We start from the raw sequence: 25,971 nt of genomic DNA, 5'->3' as shown, positions 1-25,971 counted from the left end.
CAGTTGGGAGCTATGGATGTCGTTGTTATGGTAGCAGCTAGCTCAAACGTGACTTCAGCCCATAGCTCTTAAAGGGACATTTTTTTTTTTTATTGCATTTTAGTGTAAATATGAGATCTGAGGTCTTTTTGATCTCATATTTAAGAGGTCTTGTTATGCTTTTTTTCTATTACAAGGGAAGTTTACATGCCCTGTAATAGGAATAAAAGTGACACATGTTTTTTTTTTTTTTAAAGAACAGTGTAAAAATAAAAAACAAAAAGTAAAATAAATAAGAAAAAAAATTATATTCTGCATGCGAGCCGAGCTCGCATGCAGAAGTGAACGCATACGTGAGTAGCTCCCGCATATGAAAATGGTGTTCAAACCACACGTGTGAGATTTTGCCACGATCGCTAGAGCGAGAGCAAAAATTCTGGCCCTAAACCTCCTCTGAAACTCAAAACATGCAACCCGTAGAATTTTTTAAATGTCACCTATGGAGATTTTTAAGGGTAAAAGTTTGTCGCCATTCCAAGAGCGGGTGCAATTTTGAAGCGTAACATGTTGGATATCAATGTACTTGGTGTAACATTATCTTTCACAAAAAAAAAAATTCTCTAACTACTGTTTTATTTTTTAATGCAAAAAAGTGTATTTTTTCCAAAAAAAAGTGCACTTGTAAGACCGCTGCGCAAATACGGTGTGACAGAAATCATTGTGACGACCGCCATTTTATTCTCTAGGGCGTTCAAAAAAATATATATACTGTTTGGGGGTTCTAATTCATTTTCTAGCAAAAAAATGTTAACTTGTAAACACCAAATCTCAGAAAGAGGCTCAGTCCTTAAGTGGTTTCCTATGGGACAAGTTTATATATATGCATTTTTCAGCTGCTGTGTTTTTGGAAAGGGTCAGGGACTTTTTATACTACAGCAGATTACATTTTGCGTATAATAGAATTCAATGGACCCCCACCAAAAATGCAAATGTTGCGAATTTGATGCATTTTTTTTCTCCTTAACAAACTGTGAATAGCCAGTTATTAAGGAGCGCAGGCTGCCGCGTCCTTAACCAATGAGTCATCAGTTGTCAGTGGGTTTCCCTACTGACAGCTGAATGTAAAAAAAAAAAGAATTGCCTGCAAATAAAAAACAAGAAAGAAAATGGTGTGGGGTCCCCCAAATCCATACCAGGTCTTTCTGGATTCTGGATTTTGAGGGGAACCCTGTAGCAATTTTTTTAAACAAATGGCATGGGGTCCCCCTCAAAATCCATAAAAGACCCTTATCCGAGCATGCAGCCCTGCAGGCCACATGCCCTCAACACAGAGGGGGGTGGTTTGGTGCTATGTTGATGGCATGTTGATGGTGTTATTTTGATGGTTGGTGGTTGTGGGGGTCTGCGGGTGGGTGCCTTTTGGAAAATGGTAGGCCCTTCTAAAAAGGGGGCCCCCAGGGGCGTGTCCAAGATGGCGATGGGAGCGGACATCTTTTAGCCTCCGGGTCTCTTATCCTCCGATCCCGCAGTGCTGGGACCCCATACTCCGCAGATACAGCTCATCAGTGGCCCCTGGCAGCCCCCACTCATGCCCGGCTACAAACGGGGGGGGGGGAACAGCGTGCCAACAAAGCCACAAAAAGAACGGGACCGTGCAAAGCCCAGGGGAGAAGCCGCAGCCATATCCTCCACCATGTCGGCACAGGAAGGGGAGGTGAGTCATGGGGCGACAGCTCCCCAGGTCCCTCCAGAACACACAGCGCTCCTAGAAGCAATAAATGGGTGTAAAACAGCCCTGACAGAAAAGATTGACCATGTATATATTGAAGTGGGATTGATCAGGAGAGACATTGATGCTTTTAAGGGCAGAGTGACAGAGGTGGAGCTGTGGCTGAGGATGTACAGAGAGAGCACACGGCTGACCTGCACTCCTTAAAAATCAGAGTCAAGCACTTAGAGTCACATGCTGAAGATGCAGAAAATCGCAACAGACGTAACAATCTGTGCACCATTGGGCTGCCTGAGGGAGCTGAGGGGAATGACACTACCCTGTTTACAGAGCAGCTGCTGCAAACGCTCCTGCCCCATGCCTCCTTCTCATCCCATTTTGTGGTGGCACAAGCTCACGGGATTCCCACAGCCAGAGGCCCACAAGGAGCTCCCCCACGCACTTTTATCTTTAAACTTCTGAATTATCGGGACCGTAATCTCATCCTGAGAGAAGATAGGAATGTTGAGGACCTCATGTATGAGAATGCTAAACTTCTTATATTTCAAGACTATTCTATTGAAACACAGCGACATAGAAAATTACGGTACAGATAACCTGCTACTTATTGGGGATTTTAACATGACACCGAACCCTGGGCTAGACCGCCTTAACTCAGCCGGGGGATCCACCTCAGACCTTTCAGTTTGGGCAGAAACCCATGGGTTGACGGACATATGGAGATGGAGAAACCCTTCATATAGATCCTTTACCTGCCACTCGGCCACCCACAGGGCTCTCTCGCATATTGATCTGATGTAAGCGGGGAGGCCTTTATTATCCAGGGTACAACTGATCTCTATTCTCCCAAGGGGAATATCTTATCATGCTCCGCTCCTCCTCAGGTTGTCCCTAGAGGGATCCCCCGTGGATAGGCTGTGGAGGCTGTCAAGATTTTGGATCTCGGACCCTGGTGTGGATTCTGGGTTTCGCCTACAAATGAATACTTACTGGACACTTAACCCTGGGTCGGCACCGCCGGCAGTGGTTTGGGATGCCTTTAAGGCATCCTCCAGGGGTCACTCACTATCAGACACTTATAGGTGGAGTCCACAGGCAACTGAAGGCAGATCTACTTGGGGCAGAGAATAGGGCTGTCTCCCTGGAGCAGCAATATGTCTGGACAGGGGACCCAGAGCTTTACACTAGGCTTCAGGACAGCACCAGGGAAGTTATGCTACTCCGCACTTCACTCACCAAAAAAGAAGATGCTTCAGCAGTCCCAGAGAATTTTTGAGGAGGGCAAGAGAGGGGGTAAGCTCTCACACTCCATGAGTGTGCCCTTGCTGGTTGAGGGAGCTTGGGTCAGACAGACCTCCTCAGGGGCAATCAGTGAGGGCTTCACATCCTACTACTCTGAACTTTATTCCACACGGGTGGAATACTCTATGGAAGAGCTCCAGATATACCTCTCAGACGTTGACTTCCCTGTCTTGATCGATACATACAGAGCCTGACTTGACTCTTCCATTACGCTTAAAGAGGTCCAGCGGGCCATATCCTCACTCTAGGCAGGGAAAACACTGGATCTGGATGGTTTCACCACTGAATTTTATAAGATGTACGCTGAGGAATTAGCCCCAAGTTTCATTCTATGCTCCTTACATCGCTGAGGGACGGGGCCCTCCTGAACTTTATGTCAGAGGCAGTGATAGTTGTCATTCCCAAACCGGGGAAGGACCCTGAACATTGCAAGTCCTACCGCCCAATCTTTCATTGATGTGGATGCCAAACTGCTGGCCAAAATTTTGGCGAATAGATTGAACGGGGTGATGACGGCGTTGGTCCACCCGGATCAGTCAGGATTCATGCCCAACAGGGCCACAGATATAAATATCCATATACTACTCACCCACATTGATCTGGCGGAGGAGAGGAACGAAGGTATAGTTGCCGTGCTGGACGCCAAGAAGGCATTTCACTCGGTCGAGTGGCTCTATCTATGGGAGGTCCTAGAACGTTTTGGATTTGGACCCAGGTTTTGCCCTGGCAATTGAACCTTTAGCAATCTTAATACGCCAGTACCAGAGGTTTGAGGGAATACGGGTTGGAGTACTACAGGAGAAAATCTCCCTGTATGCGGACGACACCCTACTGTATCTGGTCGACACGGACAACTCCCTCAGTTCAGCACTTGAAATTATAGACCAATTTGGCAATTATTCTGGGGCCCGCATTAACTGGGATAAGTCTGTCCTTTTTCCTCTCCACCATTCTGGTCCCCGGGCGATCACCAACACGCCACTCCAGTGGGTGAATGAGTTTAAATACTTGGAAGTAATTGTAAAAAACTCCCCTCAGGCGTATATAGGTGATAACCTCTCCCCCCTTTTAGTGCAGCTCGGTAGGAGATGCCAAATGTGGAAAACACTGCCACTATCCCCAGTGGGCACGTTGAACCTGCTAAAGATGATTTATCTTCCTACAACTATATATTTCTTTAGGAACACTCCATGCCCGCTCTCAAAATCCTTCTTTCAAAAACTCGATTCTATTATCTCCACCTTTGTCTAGGCTGGGTGAACCCCGAGATTGGCAAAGGGAACGCTCCAGCTCCCCCTGTCTCAGGGGGGCCTGGCGCTACCTCACTTCCAGCTCTACTATTGATCGGCGGTCCTGGTGACGGTCTGGTGGTGGTTTGTCCAGCCCAGACAAAACCTTGCGGCAACTCTTGAGGCAGCCATCCTGGGATCCTATGCGGCATTAGCTAATCTACCCTATAGGAGACCCAGGGCTCACCCCCGAATGACGACCTTAATGCGCACGACTATACAGATGTGGCAGAGGGCGAGGGCGATCTACAAGTCAGATGCTGCCACATCTGTACAGGATCCCTGATCCCCAGCTGTGGGCAGCTAGAGGGATAATCCCTGTCAGGCATATATTCGAGACCCTTAGGGCTAAACATGACTTACCGGCCACTATGAGATTCATATATTACCAACTCAGACATGCGACACTTGCCCAATTCCCCGGCCCTCTGACACTCTAGACGGACGCGGTCGAAAGGCTGCTTATTGCTGAACTTATGGACAAACCCCTGTCCTCCCTCTATTTTTACCTATCCATTGCACATATGACGTCCCTGACGAAAATATTTAACAAATGGAAGGATGACATCCCTGACCTGACTGAGGAGAATTGGGATAAAGATATAGTCTTTGATTACACCACAAAAATTATCTCAGCAAAATATCGCTTCATCCAAATCTAGTTCCTGCATAGGGCCTACTACACCCCTGTGAGACTAGCTAGAATATACCCCGGAGCGAGTGCTCTCTGTTCCAGGTGTGGTACATCCCCTGGTACGTTCTTTCATGTGGTGTGGTCGTGTCCCATATTGAGTCCATACTAGGAAAGTATACTAGAAGTTTTGGGCACCTTTGGCGACTGGTCCCTCCGCATGGACCCAACCTTGGTACTGCTTTGGAATATGGAGAACATTGAAGCCTCAAGGCACGAAAAACGATTTTTGTTTTATTCACTGTATTATGCTAGAAGGGAGATTCTCCTTAAGTGTAAGCAGCCCCCTCCCCCCCATGCAGCATATGTGGAGAGCCACAATAAATTCTGTCTTACCTCTATACAAGCTTACATATGAGAGTAGAAACTGCCCTAAAAAATTTGATAAGGTCTGGTCCCTATGGGTTGATGCACATGGATAGAGCCTTAGAGCTCACAGGGAACCTTGAGCAAATTACTTGTTCCTTAAAGTGATCTCCTGGTAATAGATAAGAATGCAATTTTATTATGTGCCCTGGTGGTCCCCTTCCCCCCCCCCTTCATCCCTATGTTCCTCCCTTCCCCCCTACCCCCTTTTTTATCCAAACATTATTAGGAATAATATTGTTGCTATATTCCATTGCCAAAGATTATCATACTCATGGACCACCAGCTGTATTTTAAATTATATCTCTGACCTTTGTGACCTTATGTACAATTACTGTCCATGAACTGTGTCAGTGTCAACTTTTACATTTTCAATAAAAAACTTTATACTGTAAAATAGGGGGCCCCCAGATTCCGGCCCACCCCCTATGTGAATGAGTATGTTGTACATACAGTGTCACAAATAAATACAAAAACCGCCCCAAAGCACCCCCCCCCCCCCCCATGCTGAGGGCATGTGGCCTAATTTGGTTCATAAGGTGGGGGACTGTATGCTCGGATAAAGCTCTCGTATGGATTTTGGATGGGAACCCCACGCCATTTAAAAAAAAAATGGCATGGAGTTCCCCTCAAAATCCATACCAGACCCGAAGGGTCTTTGTCAGCAATTCTTTTCTTTTTTTTTACATTCAGCTGTCAATGGAGAACCCCGCTGACAGCTGATGACTCATCAGCTGCAAAATGCATGAAAACCTTTGCAAAAAGGCATCAGAAAGGCATGTTCAAAAACGCACTGCATCAACCACAACCGCATAGTTAATCATTATTGCAATCCGCTTTATACATGGCTGGACTGTTGTGTGACTATGATAATTTTACTGTTAATTTTAATTAAATTTATTCACCTTCTCCATTTTAATCAGAAATGCATCCACATAATCTCTGGGATTATCCAAATCCAGAGTCTCCTTGTTCTTCTCCACCCTCTTCCTGACATACTGCAGGAGCTTCTGCATGTTGGATAAAATTTGTTGGTGCTTCCCTGGGATGAACGCCATGATTTTGGGGAACATTTCAAACACCTGAAGGAAGCAAATTGAATATACCATGGTAAGTTACATACATTGAGTAGCCTGCATGATTAAAATGCATATTCAGTGTTTTTGCATCTGTTTTCCTAGCTATATAAATATGAAATCTTCCATATGCCCAGCACACGGCAAGAACCAGAATGTTTTGACTGTTTTCTGAAGTTCTTTTATTCTGTAAAAAGAGCAGTGGAGGCTGGTGGTAATTGTTTTTGTTGGAGGGGGTGGCAAACAGTTCACCCACAACAGTTTGCTTTTCACCCCAACTCCCAGCCCCCCCCCACCCCCAGTTGGTTGGGTCCGGAGCACTTACCCCATCTATGGATTTTTGGGGGGAACTCCACACCATTTTTTTTTTAATTTGGCGTGGGGTTCCCCTTAATATCCATAGCAGACCTGAAGGGCCTGGTAATTGAATTTGGGGGAACCCCATGCTTTTTTTAAATTTTTTTATCAATGACTTTCAATGACTGTTCTCTGTATTTCGGGGAGCCGACAATTCATTATAGCCGTGAGTAGTGATGGTCCAAACCTCCGACGGGACGTTTCGCGAACGCGGACCGCGAACGCGGCCGATAGTTCGCGAAACCGAAAGTTCGCGGCGGGCCCCATTGACTTCAATGGGAGGCGAACTTCGCAAACCTTTAGGTCAAATTTGCAGCCACAAAATAATTATTAGCTGGGCAAACATAGTCCCACCACATGGCCAATGACATAATACATGTATGAGGTGAATTTGGGATCGATAACTACAAGCATTCCTTTTTTATATGGGAAATTGTTCTGACAATTCTGGACTGTGCAGCGCATGAAGGCAATGGAGGAGAGGGAAGGTCAGGGACCAGGGTAGGCAAAGAAGAGGGTGCAGGAGATGATCACCAGCAGCGTGACATACAGCAATGACACCTGCACCGTGATAGAGTCATCTGACAACAGCACCGTGATAGAGGGCACTGACATCAGCAGCGTGACATAAAGCATTAACACCAGCACCGTGACATACAGCATTGACAGCAGCAGCGTGATAGAGAGCACTGACATCAGAAGCGTGACATTAAGCACTGACATCAGCACCGTAATATACAGCACTGACAGCAGCACCGTGATAGAGAGCACTGACATCAGAAGCGTGACATTAAGCACTGACATCAGCACCGTGATATACAGCACTGACAGCAGCAGCGTGACATTAAGCACTCACACCAGCACTGTGATATACAGCACTGACAGCAGCAGCACCGTAAGCAGCCCCAGGAGTAACTCAGCACAGCTTAATGTATAGCCTATATTACACATTCTATATACATTCTCCTGGTTCTTAACATTATTAGGCACTCTGTCTGTTTGGGAGGCGGCGACATCCATACAGCGACGCCCCGCTGGTGTTTTCCGCCGAGGATACCTCCCAAAAATGGCCATGCATCTATTTTTGGACACAGTACATAGTAAACAAGGCATAACAACCAAAAAAATGGCCGTCTATATACTTCCGGCGACAATATAAACAGCGAAATGGCTGCCGACATAAGAAACACGATGTAACAAACCAAAAAGATGGCCGTCGGTATACTTCCGGCGACAATATGAACCGCAAAATGGCCGCCGGGACACTTCCGGGTCTTCCCCAAAATGGCCACCGAACTAGCAATCATTGTCTCTATTTAAAGACACTTCCCTGAACACTAGTCATCCCCTGATGAAGTCACGTGACCGTGACGAACACGCGTCGGGACGCTACCGGAAGTGACGTAATCGAGCTCGAGGCTCGTTTTTACATTGCAAAGAAATCTCTATATGTTTGTGAGTATTTTATCCACTATATTTAAATAAAACTTAAATCTTGTTCAAAATTACTACACTATGGGGCTCCCCTTTTTTATCTGTTTAACCCTCACATAACAACCACCGCTGAGGCAACCTAACAACCCCCCCCCCCCCTATGCTGAGTACCGCTGAACGTCCACTTAAGGAGACCAACACGGTGTAATAGGCAGGAGACGCCAGTTTCCGGGGCCATAAGGATAGGACCTCGAGGGATAAAAGACCACCAGGAAGCCTGAGGATATACATGTCAAACGCTGTTACCTTACAGCTGTAAGGTAAGGGGACATCCATACCCTGAGTACACAGGACCACGCGGGATATAGTCACCATCACTAATACCATCACTGTTTGCAACGTTACTTTACAGTGCACAAAAAAATCTGATACCAGCACTTCATGCGTTTTTTGTTGCATGCGATTTTGAATATAATCGCCACCAGTTATCGCACATCTTGAATGGACACAAACCTGATATATGTGATTGTGCAATCTTTTTATCTATTGGTTGATATAGTTTTTTAAATCACTGTGCACACTTACTGAGAATATTTTTACAGAGATCCTTTTCTTATGTGTTGTTTTCTTTGACACGATTTTGTGTATGTCACATGATTTTACGTGTTCACCGTATTTACACAATTTAGCACATGGTATAAAGATATTTATACGCATTTATTTACAATAATTTTCGGCACTGGCACTTTATGCGATTTCCTAGCCACTAGCAAACCTGTTTCACATAATTCTTGTGTTTTTTAATGACTTTTTTATGCACATTGGTTTTTATTTATGGTGTAGTTGATATTTCTATAGATTTATTCACTATCTAGCACTGGCACTTCTTATGCGATTTTGTTAATCGCATTAAGAATCACTATTTATTTTGCTTACCATTGGATATACTTTGCTATTCACATTGTGACGTAGAAGTCACCCACTCAGATTCGTTCACACTTGAGCATCATTTTTTTCATATTATTTCGCCAATTTTAGCCGCCCATATATCCCCTTTTAGTCTGGGCGATAACACATCTAACTTTAATTATTGTGATGTGGACAGAATTTACTAACCTCTCAGGATAATATCACCCAACCCAGTACTGCGCAACACTACTTCTTATATATTTTTCCTGTAAAAAGGGTTCAAGTACCCCACTTCCAGTGTATGCAGCAGTACAAAATTAGATCCTTGTTCTCTTCCCTGATTAGGCGCAGGAATAACCCCTTAATACTTATTCTGACACCCACCTTGATCCATTCTTGCAGCCATCATGGATGTTTTTTCATTTTTAGATAAAAGACAGGTTAACCTGGGAGAGGTTTTTAATGTAACTACACCTACCAATAAAAACAGTGACCTTGAAAGCCTAATGAGGAAATTAGGACACAACATGGAGAAGAAGGTTAGTCTATGGTGGGACATTACCACCTTTGAACAATATCTCAGAGATGGGATTGTCCCCAGACGCCTGAGATGGGATGTCACACCAAATGACGGACTGACAGATCAAGAATCAATCGATGATTGGTTCAAATTTTTTAATGGGAAAGGTTTAGAACTTTTAATGTTCCTACTCGATAGAAAGAAGAAAAAACTAAAAATAGTAGATGAGATCATTCTGGGAGTAAAAGAAGAATTAGAAGCACATAAGGATACTGCGGAATTTTTAGCCCTAACAACACAATTGAACAAAGATCTCACAAAAAAAGATAGAGAAGTTCAACAAAGAAAAAGCAAAAAATACAATAGAGACATGAACGATTTTAAAACTGATCGAGCCTTTAAATGGCAAAGCCAAATGGGACATCTAGACCCAGTTTCAACCTACTCCACTCCCGAAAAATCAGTAAGAGTGCAGTCGGAACATACCAATATACGAGGAAACCAAGAGAATCAAAACCAAACCAGGTCTTATGACACATACGAACAAACCAGACCTGACATGATGAGAAATGATGATAGACAAGGCAACCAGTATCAACAAACCCCCCGAAAAAACGATAGAGGATATATACCTTATAAAAACGAGAGGAGACCCTATTACCAAGATAGGACACCCCGAAATGGTTGGAAGAAACCCTTTTGGAAGAATAATAGGAGGAACAACGGACCAAGGCCTTACTATGACAATAGAAATCATCAACAACAAAGAGATAACAGAGGTCCATATAATGATAACAGAGGGCGTCCCTATGACACACAAGCATCAAGGGGAAGAAGCCCCTACAGACAACACGAAAGACGAGAAGGAGAATACCAGAACCCTCCCCCTCAAACACCATATCGCACATACGAAAGAAGCCCGATTCCAACATACAACTATTACGCACCCTTGGAGCAAAGATGGGAAGACGACAGAACGGACAGGCATAGGCAATCCGACATGGAATACGAGAGGTCTTTTTTAGAGAGGAGCCGCGAGAACGACCCATCAAGGAGGAACGAAAACCTGAGAAACCAAAGAAGAACACCAGAAAGAGAGGATGCAGAGGGGGGAAGAGATCACAAAAGAAAAAGAGAGTGAAGGGCGAAGGTATCTTTAACCTTAGCGGACAACCCCTCTCTCATGAAGAAATAGGAGTTCTCGATAAAGGTCTAAAATATGCACCCACAAAAAACCTTGATAAATTTCAAATTTATATCGGAATCCAGAAATTTGTGAGGAAATTAAATATTAAAAAATACTTGATCAGCAATCCATGTAAACCGAAGACCATAAGACCTACTGATGAAATGACGCACAGCACTTTAAGAAATAAATCAATTTTTAACCCAGTAACTAAAGATAACAAATATATAGAAGTTTTTAAACGAATCGTTCTTGAGGAGGTGAAAGAATTGAAAATCAAGAAGCGTGACGAACCAAAACATATTAGAAGCGGCATCCGGAAACTAACAAAAAGGAAAGACCTGGTCATACGACCAGCGGATAAAGGTGGAGGCATCGTAATACTGTCTAAAGATCAATATAATATAAGTATGAATGCTCTACTTGAAGATAACGACACATACGATCGACTGTTGGGCAATCCAGTCTTTAAATGCAGGAAAGCACTCGAACAGGTGGTACATTTGGGCCTAAAGAAGGAGATACTCAATAAGAAAGAAGCCAAATATCTAATACCCGAGTCATGTAGAACACCAATTATTTATTTTCTGCCAAAAATCCATAAAGACAAAGAAAATCCACCCTCCAGACCAATAGTGAATGGTATTGACTCTTTAACAGCGAGAATGGGGCAATATATTGATTATTATCTGCAGCCGGCCGTACAGAAGACACGGGCGTATCTGAGAGATACCAAGCACATATTGCAAATCATAGATGACATACCAAAAGACGAGGGACCGTGGTGGTTGGCTACAGCGGATGTAGCCTCACTCTACACAATAATCTTGCACTACCAAGCCTGTGAGGCAACTAAATGGGGATTACGGAAATATACAGACCTACTGTGCCCCCAGAGAAAATTCCTTATAAAATGTCTCGATTTCTGCTTGAAAAACAGCTACTTCTGGTATAATAAAAATTATTATCACCAAAAAACGGGCGTAGCCATGGGGGCAAAATTTGCCCCGAGCGTCGCAGGCCTTTTTATGGCACAATGGGAGGAAGAGGAAATATTTAACAACCCCCCAAATGAATTATATATATACCGAAGATACATCGATGATGTCATTATATTGTGGAAGGGTGAACGACCAAGACTGATCACCTTTTTGGAGAAACTAAACACGAACAAGAGGAACATAAAACTATCGTGGGAGATAAGCAATGAATCCATCAATTTTCTGGATTTGAAAATAATACAAGATAACGAAAAACTTATCACAAAAACACACTTTAAGAGTGTAGACCGCAATAGTTACCTACCATTAGAAAGCTGCCACCATAAGGATTGGCTATATAACATACCAAAAGGCCAACTTATGCGCCTGAGACGCAATTGTACACAAGAAGAACACTTTCAGGAACAAGCTAAAAACATGAAACAAAAATTCATTGAGAAAGGCTATGAGGAAGAATTTATAAACGAGAAAATATCAGAAGTAACAAGCTTAAATCGTAAAGATCTCATAAAAAACAAACCCCATAACGAGACAGCACAAGATAACGTTCCGATTATCTTAGACTTCAATGTACAGTTTAAACAGGTGGAAAAAATCATCAAACGTAATTGGGAAATATTACGCTCAGATACATGTCTAAAAGACATTCTGCCCACTCGTCCGAAATTTGTATATAGGCGAGCCCCTACGATTAGGGACAAAATAGTGAAGAATATCCCCGATCCACCAAGTAGGGGATTCACCTTCTTTACGGGAAAAGGATTTTTTCCCTGTAAGCGATGCTATGCATGCATTAAAACAAAACGCCCCAACGAGAAGAGAAAAGAGTTCACCTCCACTAGCACAGGCAACAGTCATGATATTAAAGAGTTCATCTGTTGCAATACCATCGGGGTGGTATACGCATTGGAGTGCAGTTGTGGACTCCAGTATGTGGGCCGCACAAAGAGACCACTAAAAGTACGTGTCAAAGAACACATAAAGAACATAATAAAGGGATTTGATAAACATAGTGTATCGAGGCACTTTGCGTTACACCACAATAAAGATCCCTCCCAACTTAAATTCTGGGGCATCGAACCATACGTCAAACACTGGAGAGGAGGGCACAAAGTAAGGACCCTTAGCCAAATCGAGTCCAAATGGATATTTACACTAGACACATTCACGCCAAAGGGACTCAATGTGGAATTTGACCTAAACTGCTTCATTAGCGACTTTTAACCACCCCTCAATTTTGAACGATCTTTTACCTTCTATTTAACTCCTTTTAAATTTTGTAAACTCTTTTATAACGTTCCATACATTATTCATATATATTCTATTCATTTTACAACTCACTACTGTCTCTTACATATCTACAATCTTAATTACCCCTACTCTTCCCTCCTCTTTCAAACGACCCTGAACCTAGATTTTGATTATTTGCATGTTATATAATCACTGAGATATATTTAAGCACGATTATTAACATGCATAGACACATACACATGTACATATGTACGAGCACCGTGGTTGATGTACACGTATATAGGTATTTTATTGATATATTTTAACTCTTGTGGCCCTCGCCCTCTATTTACTTATCTAAAACTTTGTTTACTGTGAACGTCATTTCCGGCAGCAATGGGAATCACTTCCCTCGTCTTCTATTTTATTTAAATATTTTTTTCTCTTTTTTATATATATTTTTTCTCCATTTTAATTCCTACCTTTTAAATTTATTATCTGGTTTCAACTACTATTACCTTACGCTTACAAATAGTAAGGCCTGTAAATTATTTTAGTTTAAATATATCCGTCATTTTAAACATATACGTTTTTATAGATAAACAAATAAATTAATATTTTCCTATTTTTATGCATATTTTGACATATGCATTCTCTCCTGTATTTATACTCATTAACTTTTTTATAGATATATATTAAAATAGACGTATTTTAATAAACAGCATTAATTGTTTTACTCCAAACTTGCCAATTATATAGAAAGGTTATCACTCTTTAACTAGTGATTGCCCGTTTAATGTATAGCCTATATTACACATTCTATATACATTCTCCTGGTTCTTAACATTATTAGGCACTCTGTCTGTTTGGGAGGCGGCGACATCCATACAGCGACGCCCCGCTGGTGTTTTCCGCCGAGGATACCTCCCAAAAATGGCCATGCATCTATTTTTGGACACAGTACATAGTAAACAAGGCATAACAACCAAAAAAATGGCCGTCTATATACTTCCGGCGACAATATAAACAGCGAAATGGCTGCCGACATAAGAAACACGATGTAACAAACCAAAAAGATGGCCGTCGGTATACTTCCGGCGACAATATGAACCGCAAAATGGCCGCCGGGACACTTCCGGGTCTTCCCCAAAATGGCCACCGAACTAGCAATCATTGTCTCTATTTAAAGACACTTCCCTGAACACTAGTCATCCCCTGATGAAGTCACGTGACCGTGACGAACACGCGTCGGGACGCTACCGGAAGTGACGTAATCGAGCTCGAGGCTCGTTTTTACATTGCAAAGAAATCTCTATATGTTTGTGAGTATTTTATCCACTATATTTAAATAAAACTTAAATCTTGTTCAAAATTACTACACTATGGGGCTCCCCTTTTTTATCTGTTTAACCCTCACATAACAACCACCGCTGAGGCAACCTAACAACCCCCCCCCCCCCTATGCTGAGTACCGCTGAACGTCCACTTAAGGAGACCAACACGGTGTAATAGGCAGGAGACGCCAGTTTCCGGGGCCATAAGGATAGGACCTCGAGGGATAAAAGACCACCAGGAAGCCTGAGGATATACATGTCAAACGCTGTTACCTTACAGCTGTAAGGTAAGGGGACATCCATACCCTGAGTACACAGGACCACGCGGGATATAGTCACCATCACTAATACCATCACTGTTTGCAACGTTACTTTACAGTGCACAAAAAAATCTGATACCAGCACTTCATGCGTTTTTTGTTGCATGCGATTTTGAATATAATCGCCACCAGTTATCGCACATCTTGAATGGACACAAACCTGATATATGTGATTGTGCAATCTTTTTATCTATTGGTTGATATAGTTTTTTAAATCACTGTGCACACTTACTGAGAATATTTTTACAGAGATCCTTTTCTTATGTGTTGTTTTCTTTGACACGATTTTGTGTATGTCACATGATTTTACGTGTTCACCGTATTTACACAATTTAGCACATGGTATAAAGATATTTATACGCATTTATTTACAATAATTTTCGGCACTGGCACTTTATGCGATTTCCTAGCCACTAGCAAACCTGTTTCACATAATTCTTGTGTTTTTTAATGACTTTTTTATGCACATTGGTTTTTATTTATGGTGTAGTTGATATTTCTATAGATTTATTCACTATCTAGCACTGGCACTTCTTATGCGATTTTGTTAATCGCATTAAGAATCACTATTTATTTTGCTTACCATTGGATATACTTTGCTATTCACATTGTGACGTAGAAGTCACCCACTCAGATTCGTTCACACTTGAGCATCATTTTTTTCATATTATTTCGCCAATTTTAGCCGCCCATATATCCCCTTTTAGTCTGGGCGATAACACATCTAACTTTAATTATTGTGATGTGGACAGAATTTACTAACCTCTCAGGATAATATCACCCAACCCAGTACTGCGCAACACTACTTCTTATATATTTTTCCTGTAAAAAGGGTTCAAGTACCCCACTTCCAGTGTATGCAGCAGTACAAAATTAGATCCTTGTTCTCTTCCCTGATTAGGCGCAGGAATAACCCCTTAATACTTATTCTGACACCCACCTTGATCCATTCTTGCAGCCATCATGGATGTTTTTTCATTTTTAGATAAAAGACAGGTTAACCTGGGAGAGGTTTTTAATGTAACTACACCTACCAATAAAAACAGTGACCTTGAAAGCCTAATGAGGAAATTAGGACACAACATGGAGAAGAAGGTTAGTCTATGGTGGGACATTACCACCTTTGAACAATATCTCAGAGATGGGATTGTCCCCAGACGCCTGAGATGGGATGTCACACCAAATGACGGACTGACAGATCAAGAATCAATCGATGATTGGTTCAAATTTTTTAATGGGAAAGGTTTAGAACTTTTAATGTTCCTACTCGATAGAAAGAAGAAAAAACTAAAAATAGTAGATGAGATCATTCTGGGAGTAAAAGAAGAATTAGAAGCACATAAGGATACTGCGGAATTTTTAGCCCTAACAACACAATTGAACAAAGATCTCACAAAAAAAGATAGAGAAGTTCAACAAAGAAAAAGCAAAAAATACAATAGAGACATGAACGATTTTAAAACTGATCGAGCCTTTAAATGGCAAAGCCAAATGGGACATCTAGACCCAGTTTCAACCTACTCCACTCCCGAAAAATCAGTAAGAGTGCAGTCGGAACATACCAATATACGAGGAAACCAAGAGAATCAAAACCAAACCAGGTCTTATGACACATACGAACAAACCAGACCTGACATGATGAGAAATGATGATAGACAAGGCAACCAGTATCAACAAACCCCCCGAAAAAACGATAGAGGATATATACCTTATAAAAACGAGAGGAGACCCTATTACCAAGATAGGACACCCCGAAATGGTTGGAAGAAACCCTTTTGGAAGAATAATAGGAGGAACAACGGACCAAGGCCTTACTATGACAATAGAAATCATCAACAACAAAGAGATAACAGAGGTCCATATAATGATAACAGAGGGCGTCCCTATGACACACAAGCATCAAGGGGAAGAAGCCCCTACAGACAACACGAAAGACGAGAAGGAGAATACCAGAACCCTCCCCCTCAAACACCATATCGCACATACGAAAGAAGCCCGATTCCAACATACAACTATTACGCACCCTTGGAGCAAAGATGGGAAGACGACAGAACGGACAGGCATAGGCAATCCGACATGGAATACGAGAGGTCTTTTTTAGAGAGGAGCCGCGAGAACGACCCATCAAGGAGGAACGAAAACCTGAGAAACCAAAGAAGAACACCAGAAAGAGAGGATGCAGAGGGGGGAAGAGATCACAAAAGAAAAAGAGAGTGAAGGGCGAAGGTATCTTTAACCTTAGCGGACAACCCCTCTCTCATGAAGAAATAGGAGTTCTCGATAAAGGTCTAAAATATGCACCCACAAAAAACCTTGATAAATTTCAAATTTATATCGGAATCCAGAAATTTGTGAGGAAATTAAATATTAAAAAATACTTGATCAGCAATCCATGTAAACCGAAGACCATAAGACCTACTGATGAAATGACGCACAGCACTTTAAGAAATAAATCAATTTTTAACCCAGTAACTAAAGATAACAAATATATAGAAGTTTTTAAACGAATCGTTCTTGAGGAGGTGAAAGAATTGAAAATCAAGAAGCGTGACGAACCAAAACATATTAGAAGCGGCATCCGGAAACTAACAAAAAGGAAAGACCTGGTCATACGACCAGCGGATAAAGGTGGAGGCATCGTAATACTGTCTAAAGATCAATATAATATAAGTATGAATGCTCTACTTGAAGATAACGACACATACGATCGACTGTTGGGCAATCCAGTCTTTAAATGCAGGAAAGCACTCGAACAGGTGGTACATTTGGGCCTAAAGAAGGAGATACTCAATAAGAAAGAAGCCAAATATCTAATACCCGAGTCATGTAGAACACCAATTATTTATTTTCTGCCAAAAATCCATAAAGACAAAGAAAATCCACCCTCCAGACCAATAGTGAATGGTATTGACTCTTTAACAGCGAGAATGGGGCAATATATTGATTATTATCTGCAGCCGGCCGTACAGAAGACACGGGCGTATCTGAGAGATACCAAGCACATATTGCAAATCATAGATGACATACCAAAAGACGAGGGACCGTGGTGGTTGGCTACAGCGGATGTAGCCTCACTCTACACAATAATCTTGCACTACCAAGCCTGTGAGGCAACTAAATGGGGATTACGGAAATATACAGACCTACTGTGCCCCCAGAGAAAATTCCTTATAAAATGTCTCGATTTCTGCTTGAAAAACAGCTACTTCTGGTATAATAAAAATTATTATCACCAAAAAACGGGCGTAGCCATGGGGGCAAAATTTGCCCCGAGCGTCGCAGGCCTTTTTATGGCACAATGGGAGGAAGAGGAAATATTTAACAACCCCCCAAATGAATTATATATATACCGAAGATACATCGATGATGTCATTATATTGTGGAAGGGTGAACGACCAAGACTGATCACCTTTTTGGAGAAACTAAACACGAACAAGAGGAACATAAAACTATCGTGGGAGATAAGCAATGAATCCATCAATTTTCTGGATTTGAAAATAATACAAGATAACGAAAAACTTATCACAAAAACACACTTTAAGAGTGTAGACCGCAATAGTTACCTACCATTAGAAAGCTGCCACCATAAGGATTGGCTATATAACATACCAAAAGGCCAACTTATGCGCCTGAGACGCAATTGTACACAAGAAGAACACTTTCAGGAACAAGCTAAAAACATGAAACAAAAATTCATTGAGAAAGGCTATGAGGAAGAATTTATAAACGAGAAAATATCAGAAGTAACAAGCTTAAATCGTAAAGATCTCATAAAAAACAAACCCCATAACGAGACAGCACAAGATAACGTTCCGATTATCTTAGACTTCAATGTACAGTTTAAACAGGTGGAAAAAATCATCAAACGTAATTGGGAAATATTACGCTCAGATACATGTCTAAAAGACATTCTGCCCACTCGTCCGAAATTTGTATATAGGCGAGCCCCTACGATTAGGGACAAAATAGTGAAGAATATCCCCGATCCACCAAGTAGGGGATTCACCTTCTTTACGGGAAAAGGATTTTTTCCCTGTAAGCGATGCTATGCATGCATTAAAACAAAACGCCCCAACGAGAAGAGAAAAGAGTTCACCTCCACTAGCACAGGCAACAGTCATGATATTAAAGAGTTCATCTGTTGCAATACCATCGGGGTGGTATACGCATTGGAGTGCAGTTGTGGACTCCAGTATGTGGGCCGCACAAAGAGACCACTAAAAGTACGTGTCAAAGAACACATAAAGAACATAATAAAGGGATTTGATAAACATAGTGTATCGAGGCACTTTGCGTTACACCACAATAAAGATCCCTCCCAACTTAAATTCTGGGGCATCGAACCATACGTCAAACACTGGAGAGGAGGGCACAAAGTAAGGACCCTTAGCCAAATCGAGTCCAAATGGATATTTACACTAGACACATTCACGCCAAAGGGACTCAATGTGGAATTTGACCTAAACTGCTTCATTAGCGACTTTTAACCACCCCTCAATTTTGAACGATCTTTTACCTTCTATTTAACTCCTTTTAAATTTTGTAAACTCTTTTATAACGTTCCATACATTATTCATATATATTCTATTCATTTTACAACTCACTACTGTCTCTTACATATCTACAATCTTAATTACCCCTACTCTTCCCTCCTCTTTCAAACGACCCTGAACCTAGATTTTGATTATTTGCATGTTATATAATCACTGAGATATATTTAAGCACGATTATTAACATGCATAGACACATACACATGTACATATGTACGAGCACCGTGGTTGATGTACACGTATATAGGTATTTTATTGATATATTTTAACTCTTGTGGCCCTCGCCCTCTATTTACTTATCTAAAACTTTGTTTACTGTGAACGTCATTTCCGGCAGCAATGGGAATCACTTCCCTCGTCTTCTATTTTATTTAAATATTTTTTTCTCTTTTTTATATATATTTTTTCTCCATTTTAATTCCTACCTTTTAAATTTATTATCTGGTTTCAACTACTATTACCTTACGCTTACAAATAGTAAGGCCTGTAAATTATTTTAGTTTAAATATATCCGTCATTTTAAACATATACGTTTTTATAGATAAACAAATAAATTAATATTTTCCTATTTTTATGCATATTTTGACATATGCATTCTCTCCTGTATTTATACTCATTAACTTTTTTATAGATATATATTAAAATAGACGTATTTTAATAAACAGCATTAATTGTTTTACTCCAAACTTGCCAATTATATAGAAAGGTTATCACTCTTTAACTAGTGATTGCCCGTTTAATGTATAGCCTATATTACACATTCTATATACATTCTCCTGGTTCTTAACATTATTAGGCACTCTGTCTGTTTGGGAGGCGGCGACATCCATACAGCGACGCCCCGCTGGTGTTTTCCGCCGAGGATACCTCCCAAAAATGGCCATGCATCTATTTTTGGACACAGTACATAGTAAACAAGGCATAACAACCAAAAAAATGGCCGTCTATATACTTCCGGCGACAATATAAACAGCGAAATGGCTGCCGACATAAGAAACACGATGTAACAAACCAAAAAGATGGCCGTCGGTATACTTCCGGCGACAATATGAACCGCAAAATGGCCGCCGGGACACTTCCGGGTCTTCCCCAAAATGGCCACCGAACTAGCAATCATTGTCTCTATTTAAAGACACTTCCCTGAACACTAGTCATCCCCTGATGAAGTCACGTGACCGTGACGAACACGCGTCGGGACGCTACCGGAAGTGACGTAATCGAGCTCGAGGCTCGTTTTTACATTGCAAAGAAATCTCTATATGTTTGTGAGTATTTTATCCACTATATTTAAATAAAACTTAAATCTTGTTCAAAATTACTACACTATGGGGCTCCCCTTTTTTATCTGTTTAACCCTCACATAACAACCACCGCTGAGGCAACCTAACAACCCCCCCCCCCCCCTATGCTGAGTACCGCTGAACGTCCACTTAAGGAGACCAACACGGTGTAATAGGCAGGAGACGCCAGTTTCCGGGGCCATAAGGATAGGACCTCGAGGGATAAAAGACCACCAGGAAGCCTGAGGATATACATGTCAAACGCTGTTACCTTACAGCTGTAAGGTAAGGGGACATCCATACCCTGAGTACACAGGACCACGCGGGATATAGTCACCATCACTAATACCATCACTGTTTGCAACGTTACTTTACAGTGCACAAAAAAAAAAAAAAAAAAAAAAAAAATCTGATACCAGCACTTCATGCGTTTTTTGTTGCATGCGATTTTGAATATAATCGCCACCAGTTATCGCACATCTTGAATGGACACAAACCTGATATATGTGATTGTGCAATCTTTTTATCTATTGGTTGATATAGTTTTTTAAATCACTGTGCACACTTACTGAGAATATTTTTACAGAGATCCTTTTCTTATGTGTTGTTTTCTTTGACACGATTTTGTGTATGTCACATGATTTTACGTGTTCACCGTATTTACACAATTTAGCACATGGTATAAAGATATTTATACGCATTTATTTACAATAATTTTCGGCACTGGCACTTTATGCGATTTCCTAGCCACTAGCAAACCTGTTTCACATAATTCTTGTGTTTTTTAATGACTTTTTTATGCACATTGGTTTTTATTTATGGTGTAGTTGATATTTCTATAGATTTATTCACTATCTAGCACTGGCACTTCTTATGCGATTTTGTTAATCGCATTAAGAATCACTATTTATTTTGCTTACCATTGGATATACTTTGCTATTCACATTGTGACGTAGAAGTCACCCACTCAGATTCGTTCACACTTGAGCATCATTTTTTTCATATTATTTCGCCAATTTTAGCCGCCCATATATCCCCTTTTAGTCTGGGCGATAACACATCTAACTTTAATTATTGTGATGTGGACAGAATTTACTAACCTCTCAGGATAATATCACCCAACCCAGTACTGCGCAACACTACTTCTTATATATAGAAGGTTGAGTTCCATCGCGTCGGGCAATCGCAAATAAGACGTCTGACCGGCAGATTGTGTCGCCGCTGAATGTCAGCAAGGCGAGCCATGGCCGTGTAAGATCTTCTGAAATGGGCCGAGATTTTCCTTGCCTGCCGCAAGATGTCCTGGACCCCAGGGTATTTGACAAGGAATCGCTGCACGACCAAGTTTAAGACGTGTGCCATGCATGGCACGTGCGTGATTTTGCCCTGTTTCAATGCGCTAAGCAGATTGGCACCGTTGTCACACACCACTTTACCAACTGTCAAATTGAGCGGTGTTAGCCACTGATCTGCCTGTGAACGCAAAGCTGAAAGGAGTGCCGGGCCAGTGTGGCTCTTGGCTTCCAGGCACAACAGACGCAGCACGGCATGGCAACGTCTCACCTGGCATGTGGAATAGGTTCTGGGGAGCTTGGGCGGTGCAGCGGAAGAGACGCTAGCAGCGGAAAAGGAGGAGGCAGCGGAGGAGGAGAGGGAGGAGGATGGAGTAGGAGGAGGAAGAGGAGAAGAAGAGTCAGGCCTGCATGCAATCCGTGGCGGTAAAACCAAATCTACATGGGTGCCACGGGTTACATGCTTGACGGCCGTCAGAAGGTTCACCCAGTGGGCAGTAAAAGTGATATACCTTCCCTGCCCGTGTTTGCTAGACCACGTGTCTGTGGTCAGATGTATCTTGGCACCGACACTGTGTGCCAGAGATACATTCACTTGCCGCTGAACATGGCCATATAGCTCTGGGATGCCCTTCTCCGAGAAATACTTCCTTCCTGGGACCTTCCATTGTGGTGTTCCAATGGCCACAAATTTGTGAAAGGCCTCCGAGTCCACCAGTTTATATGGCAGTAGTTGGCGGGCTATCAGTTCTGACAAGCCAGCCGTCATCCGTTGGGCAAGAGGGTTATCCGGCGTCATCATTTTTTTACGCTCGAACATTAAGCCCACGGAAGCCTGCCTTTTTGCAGAAAAACGTGAGCTTGGCGTGATGGAAGGTGGAGTGGAGGACAATTGTGAGGAGAGAGGAGAAGGAGAAGTAGAAGACGAGGCTGGACGGTGAGAGCCTGCAGTGTGGCTTTGTGTGTTTCGTTGCTCCCACTGGGCTCCGTGATGGCTGCTCATGTGCCTTCTTAAGGCGGTTGTCCCTAGGTGAGTGTTGGGCTTACCGCGACTAATGCGTTGACTGCAAAGATTGCAGATGGCAACGCTATTGTCAGCAGCGGACACGTTAAAAAAAGCCCACACTGCGGAGCCATGTGCCGGTGCCCTGGGAGCGCCAGATGTGACCGTACATGGTCGATGACTCGCTCCTGATACATTTGCAGTCTGCTTTGTCCCTCCTGTGCAATGTAAGTTATTCCTGCTTCTCCTCCCTATCTGCTGGTCCATATCTCCCTCTGAACTCCCCTCCTCTTCCTCTCTTGTGGGCACCCACGTGACATCACTAGACACGTCATCATCAACGTCACCTTCCCCACTGCTATAAGTAGAGATCTCAGAGTAGGCAGCAACACCGGGGACCAACCTCCTCCTTGGGCTGATCTGGGTACTGTCGTCAGACTGCTGAGTAGCGATTGTTGCTACCTCCTCTTCCTGATCCAATACCAAGAGTGGCTGCGCATCAGAAATGTCCTCTTGATATGGATCGGAAAATAATTCCTGTGACTCAAGCGGAAGGTATGTGGTGGTGGTGGTGGTGGTGTTGTTGTTGGTGGTAGTGTCTTTGGGGGTGCACATAGCAGAGAGTGAAGAAGAGGGTGCAGATCGAGAGGATGAGGAGGGTGCAGAAGAGTAAGGCTGAGTCAGCCACTCAACCAAGTCTGGTGCGTCCTTTAAAGTAATTGAACGCACCTTCTGCAACTTCCCACTTTGGCTCAAGGCTGGTGCTCCTGCCCTACCCCTACCACCCCTGCGAAAGGGCCTGCCTCTTCCTCTGCCTGTCATTTTTTAAATCACCCTGTGACAAAACTCTTAGTTCCTATACCGATGAAGGACTGCTGCAGTATAGGGCAGCGGTCAGCAGTAGTGCACCTCAACCCTATGTATTGTGGACCGATAACAGTCCTTATAGAATAGCAGACTGTACCTCACTCAACCCTATGTACTGTAGTACCCTAGACCAAGTTACCAGTCCTTATAAGAACTTTTGTGGACCAGGCAGGTTGTGTGTTTGTGATTAGCAGACTGTACGTCAGTCCCTATACCAATGAAGGACTGCTGCAGTATAGGGCAGCGGTCAGCAGTGGTGCACCTCAACCCTATCTATTGTGGACCGATAGCGGTCCTTACAGAACAGCAGACTGTACCGCACTCAACCCTATGTACTGTAGCACCCTAGACCAAGTTACCAGTCCTTATAAGAACTTTTGTGGACCAAGCAGGTTGTGTGTTAGTGATTAGCAGACTGTACGTCAGTCCCTATACCAATGAAGGACTGCTGCAGTATAGGGCAGCGGTCAGCAGTGGTGCACCTCAACCCTATCTACTGTGGACCGATAGCGGTCCTTACAGAACAGCAGACTGTACCGCACTCAACCCTATGTACTGTAGCACCCTAGACCAAGTTACCAGTCCTTATAAGAACTTTTGTGGACCAAGCAGGTTGTGTGTTAGTGATTAGCAGACTGTACTTCAGTCCCTATACCAATGAAGGACTGCTGCAGTATAGGGCAGCGGTCAGCAGTAGTGCACCTCAACCCTATGCATTGTGGACCGATAACAGTCCTTATAGAATAGCAGACTGTACCTCACTCAACCCTATGTACTGTAGCACCCTAGACCAAGTTACCAGTCCTTATAAGAACTTTTGTGGACCAAGCAGGTTGTGTGTTAGTGATTAGCAGACTGTACTTCAGTCCCTATACCAATGAAGGACTGCTGCAGTATAGGGCAGCGGTCAGCAGTGGTGCACCTCAACCCTATGTATTGTGGACCGATAGCGGTCCTTACAGAACAGCAGACTGTACCTCACTCAACCCTATGTACTGTAGCACCCTACACAGACCAAGTTACCAGTCCTGATAAAGAGCTTTGTGGAACAAGTGAGTTGTGAATGATTAGCAGACTGCAGCAGAAGGGCAGCAGTCAAGTATAATATTCTTTCTATATTTGGAAGAAAGAATATTATACGTGTACAAGCCTATTACCATACCACTGATACCAGTCCTGAAAAGAACCTTTGTGGAACTAATAGTAACAGCAAGTATTTAAACTGACCCTCACTGCCTGACACACTGCTTCCTTCCTGTCCCTATACAAAGTGGCAAAAAAGAGGAGACTGGAACGATTAGTGGTTACTGGAATAGCTCTTTTGTGGACCTGATAGTAACAGCTAATGATGATGATGATGATGATGACTAATCTGGCTGTCCCTAAAATAGCAGCACACAGCGCTCTGTCCCTTTCTCTAAACTGACAAAAGACACTCAGGATGCTGCAATCAGTAGCACAGCAAACCTATATACACCTAACACCTATACCAGTCCTGAAAAGAACTTTTGTGTACCAAATAGCTAGCGATTTATCTCTCCCTACTCCACACAGCAACCTTTACCTATAGTGACAGAAGAAAGAATGTAAAATGGCCGCCGGATCGGGTGTATTTATAGGTTAGGGGGAATGTCCAAGTGACCTTGTGCTGTAATGTCTCAATTGGCTGTCCTGTACCCCATAATGGATGTGTCATCAGGTCAAAGTTCCTTTACATAGTAAAAACACGGAAGTGTCCGCCGGGCGAACGACGCCAATAGTCCGCCGAACTGGCGGACCGCGAACAGCCGAAATTCGCCGCGAACCGACCGCCGGGCGAACTGTTCGGCCATCACTAGCCGTGAGTGCTTTTAAATTACTTTTTTTCCTGCAGAAATGACACTGCGCAGGGACAGTTCTAAGCATGGGAAACATGCGCCCCTTTACGGGCATATTATAGACACCCCCCAGGTACGAAATCTGAAGGAATATTACACTTTTATTGTTTCACTTTAAGCATTATTAAAATCACTGCTCCCGAAAAAACTTCAGTTTTTAAAACTTTTTTTTTGCATTGATACATGTCCCCTGGGGCAGGACCCAGGTCCCCAAACACTTTTTATGACAATAACTTGCATATAAGCCTTTAAAATTAGCGCTTTAGATTTCTCCCATACACTTGTACAGGGGGTTCCGTGGCTTTTCGAATTTGCCGCGAACACCCCAAATTGTTCGCTGTTTGGTGAACAGGTGAACAGGCAATTTTCGAGTCGAACA

The 25,971-nt window shown here is 42.7% G+C and overlaps 1 protein-coding gene across 1 annotated transcript in view; it reads right to left on the bottom strand.

The window, feature by feature from the left end:
* LOC143982529 (cytochrome P450 2G1-like) overlaps positions 1-25,971 on the bottom strand; it is a 108,493-nt gene that overhangs the window by 29,927 nt on the left and 52,595 nt on the right. Inside the window, exon 5 of the mRNA XM_077481359.1 lies at positions 6,262-6,438. Within this exon, the coding sequence (XP_077337485.1) occupies positions 6,262-6,438 (177 nt within the window). The remainder of the gene's footprint in view (positions 1-6,261; positions 6,439-25,971) is intronic.

The sequence above is a fragment of the Lithobates pipiens genome, unplaced genomic scaffold (genome assembly GCF_037356315.1).
Source record: "Lithobates pipiens isolate NorthernLeopardFrog02 unplaced genomic scaffold, aLitPip1_a1.2 Scaffold_1, whole genome shotgun sequence".
Taxonomy (NCBI): Eukaryota; Metazoa; Chordata; class Amphibia; order Anura; family Ranidae; genus Lithobates; species Lithobates pipiens.
Note: the sequence above shows the minus strand (reverse complement) of the source record. Positions and strands in the feature narration are given on the sequence as shown.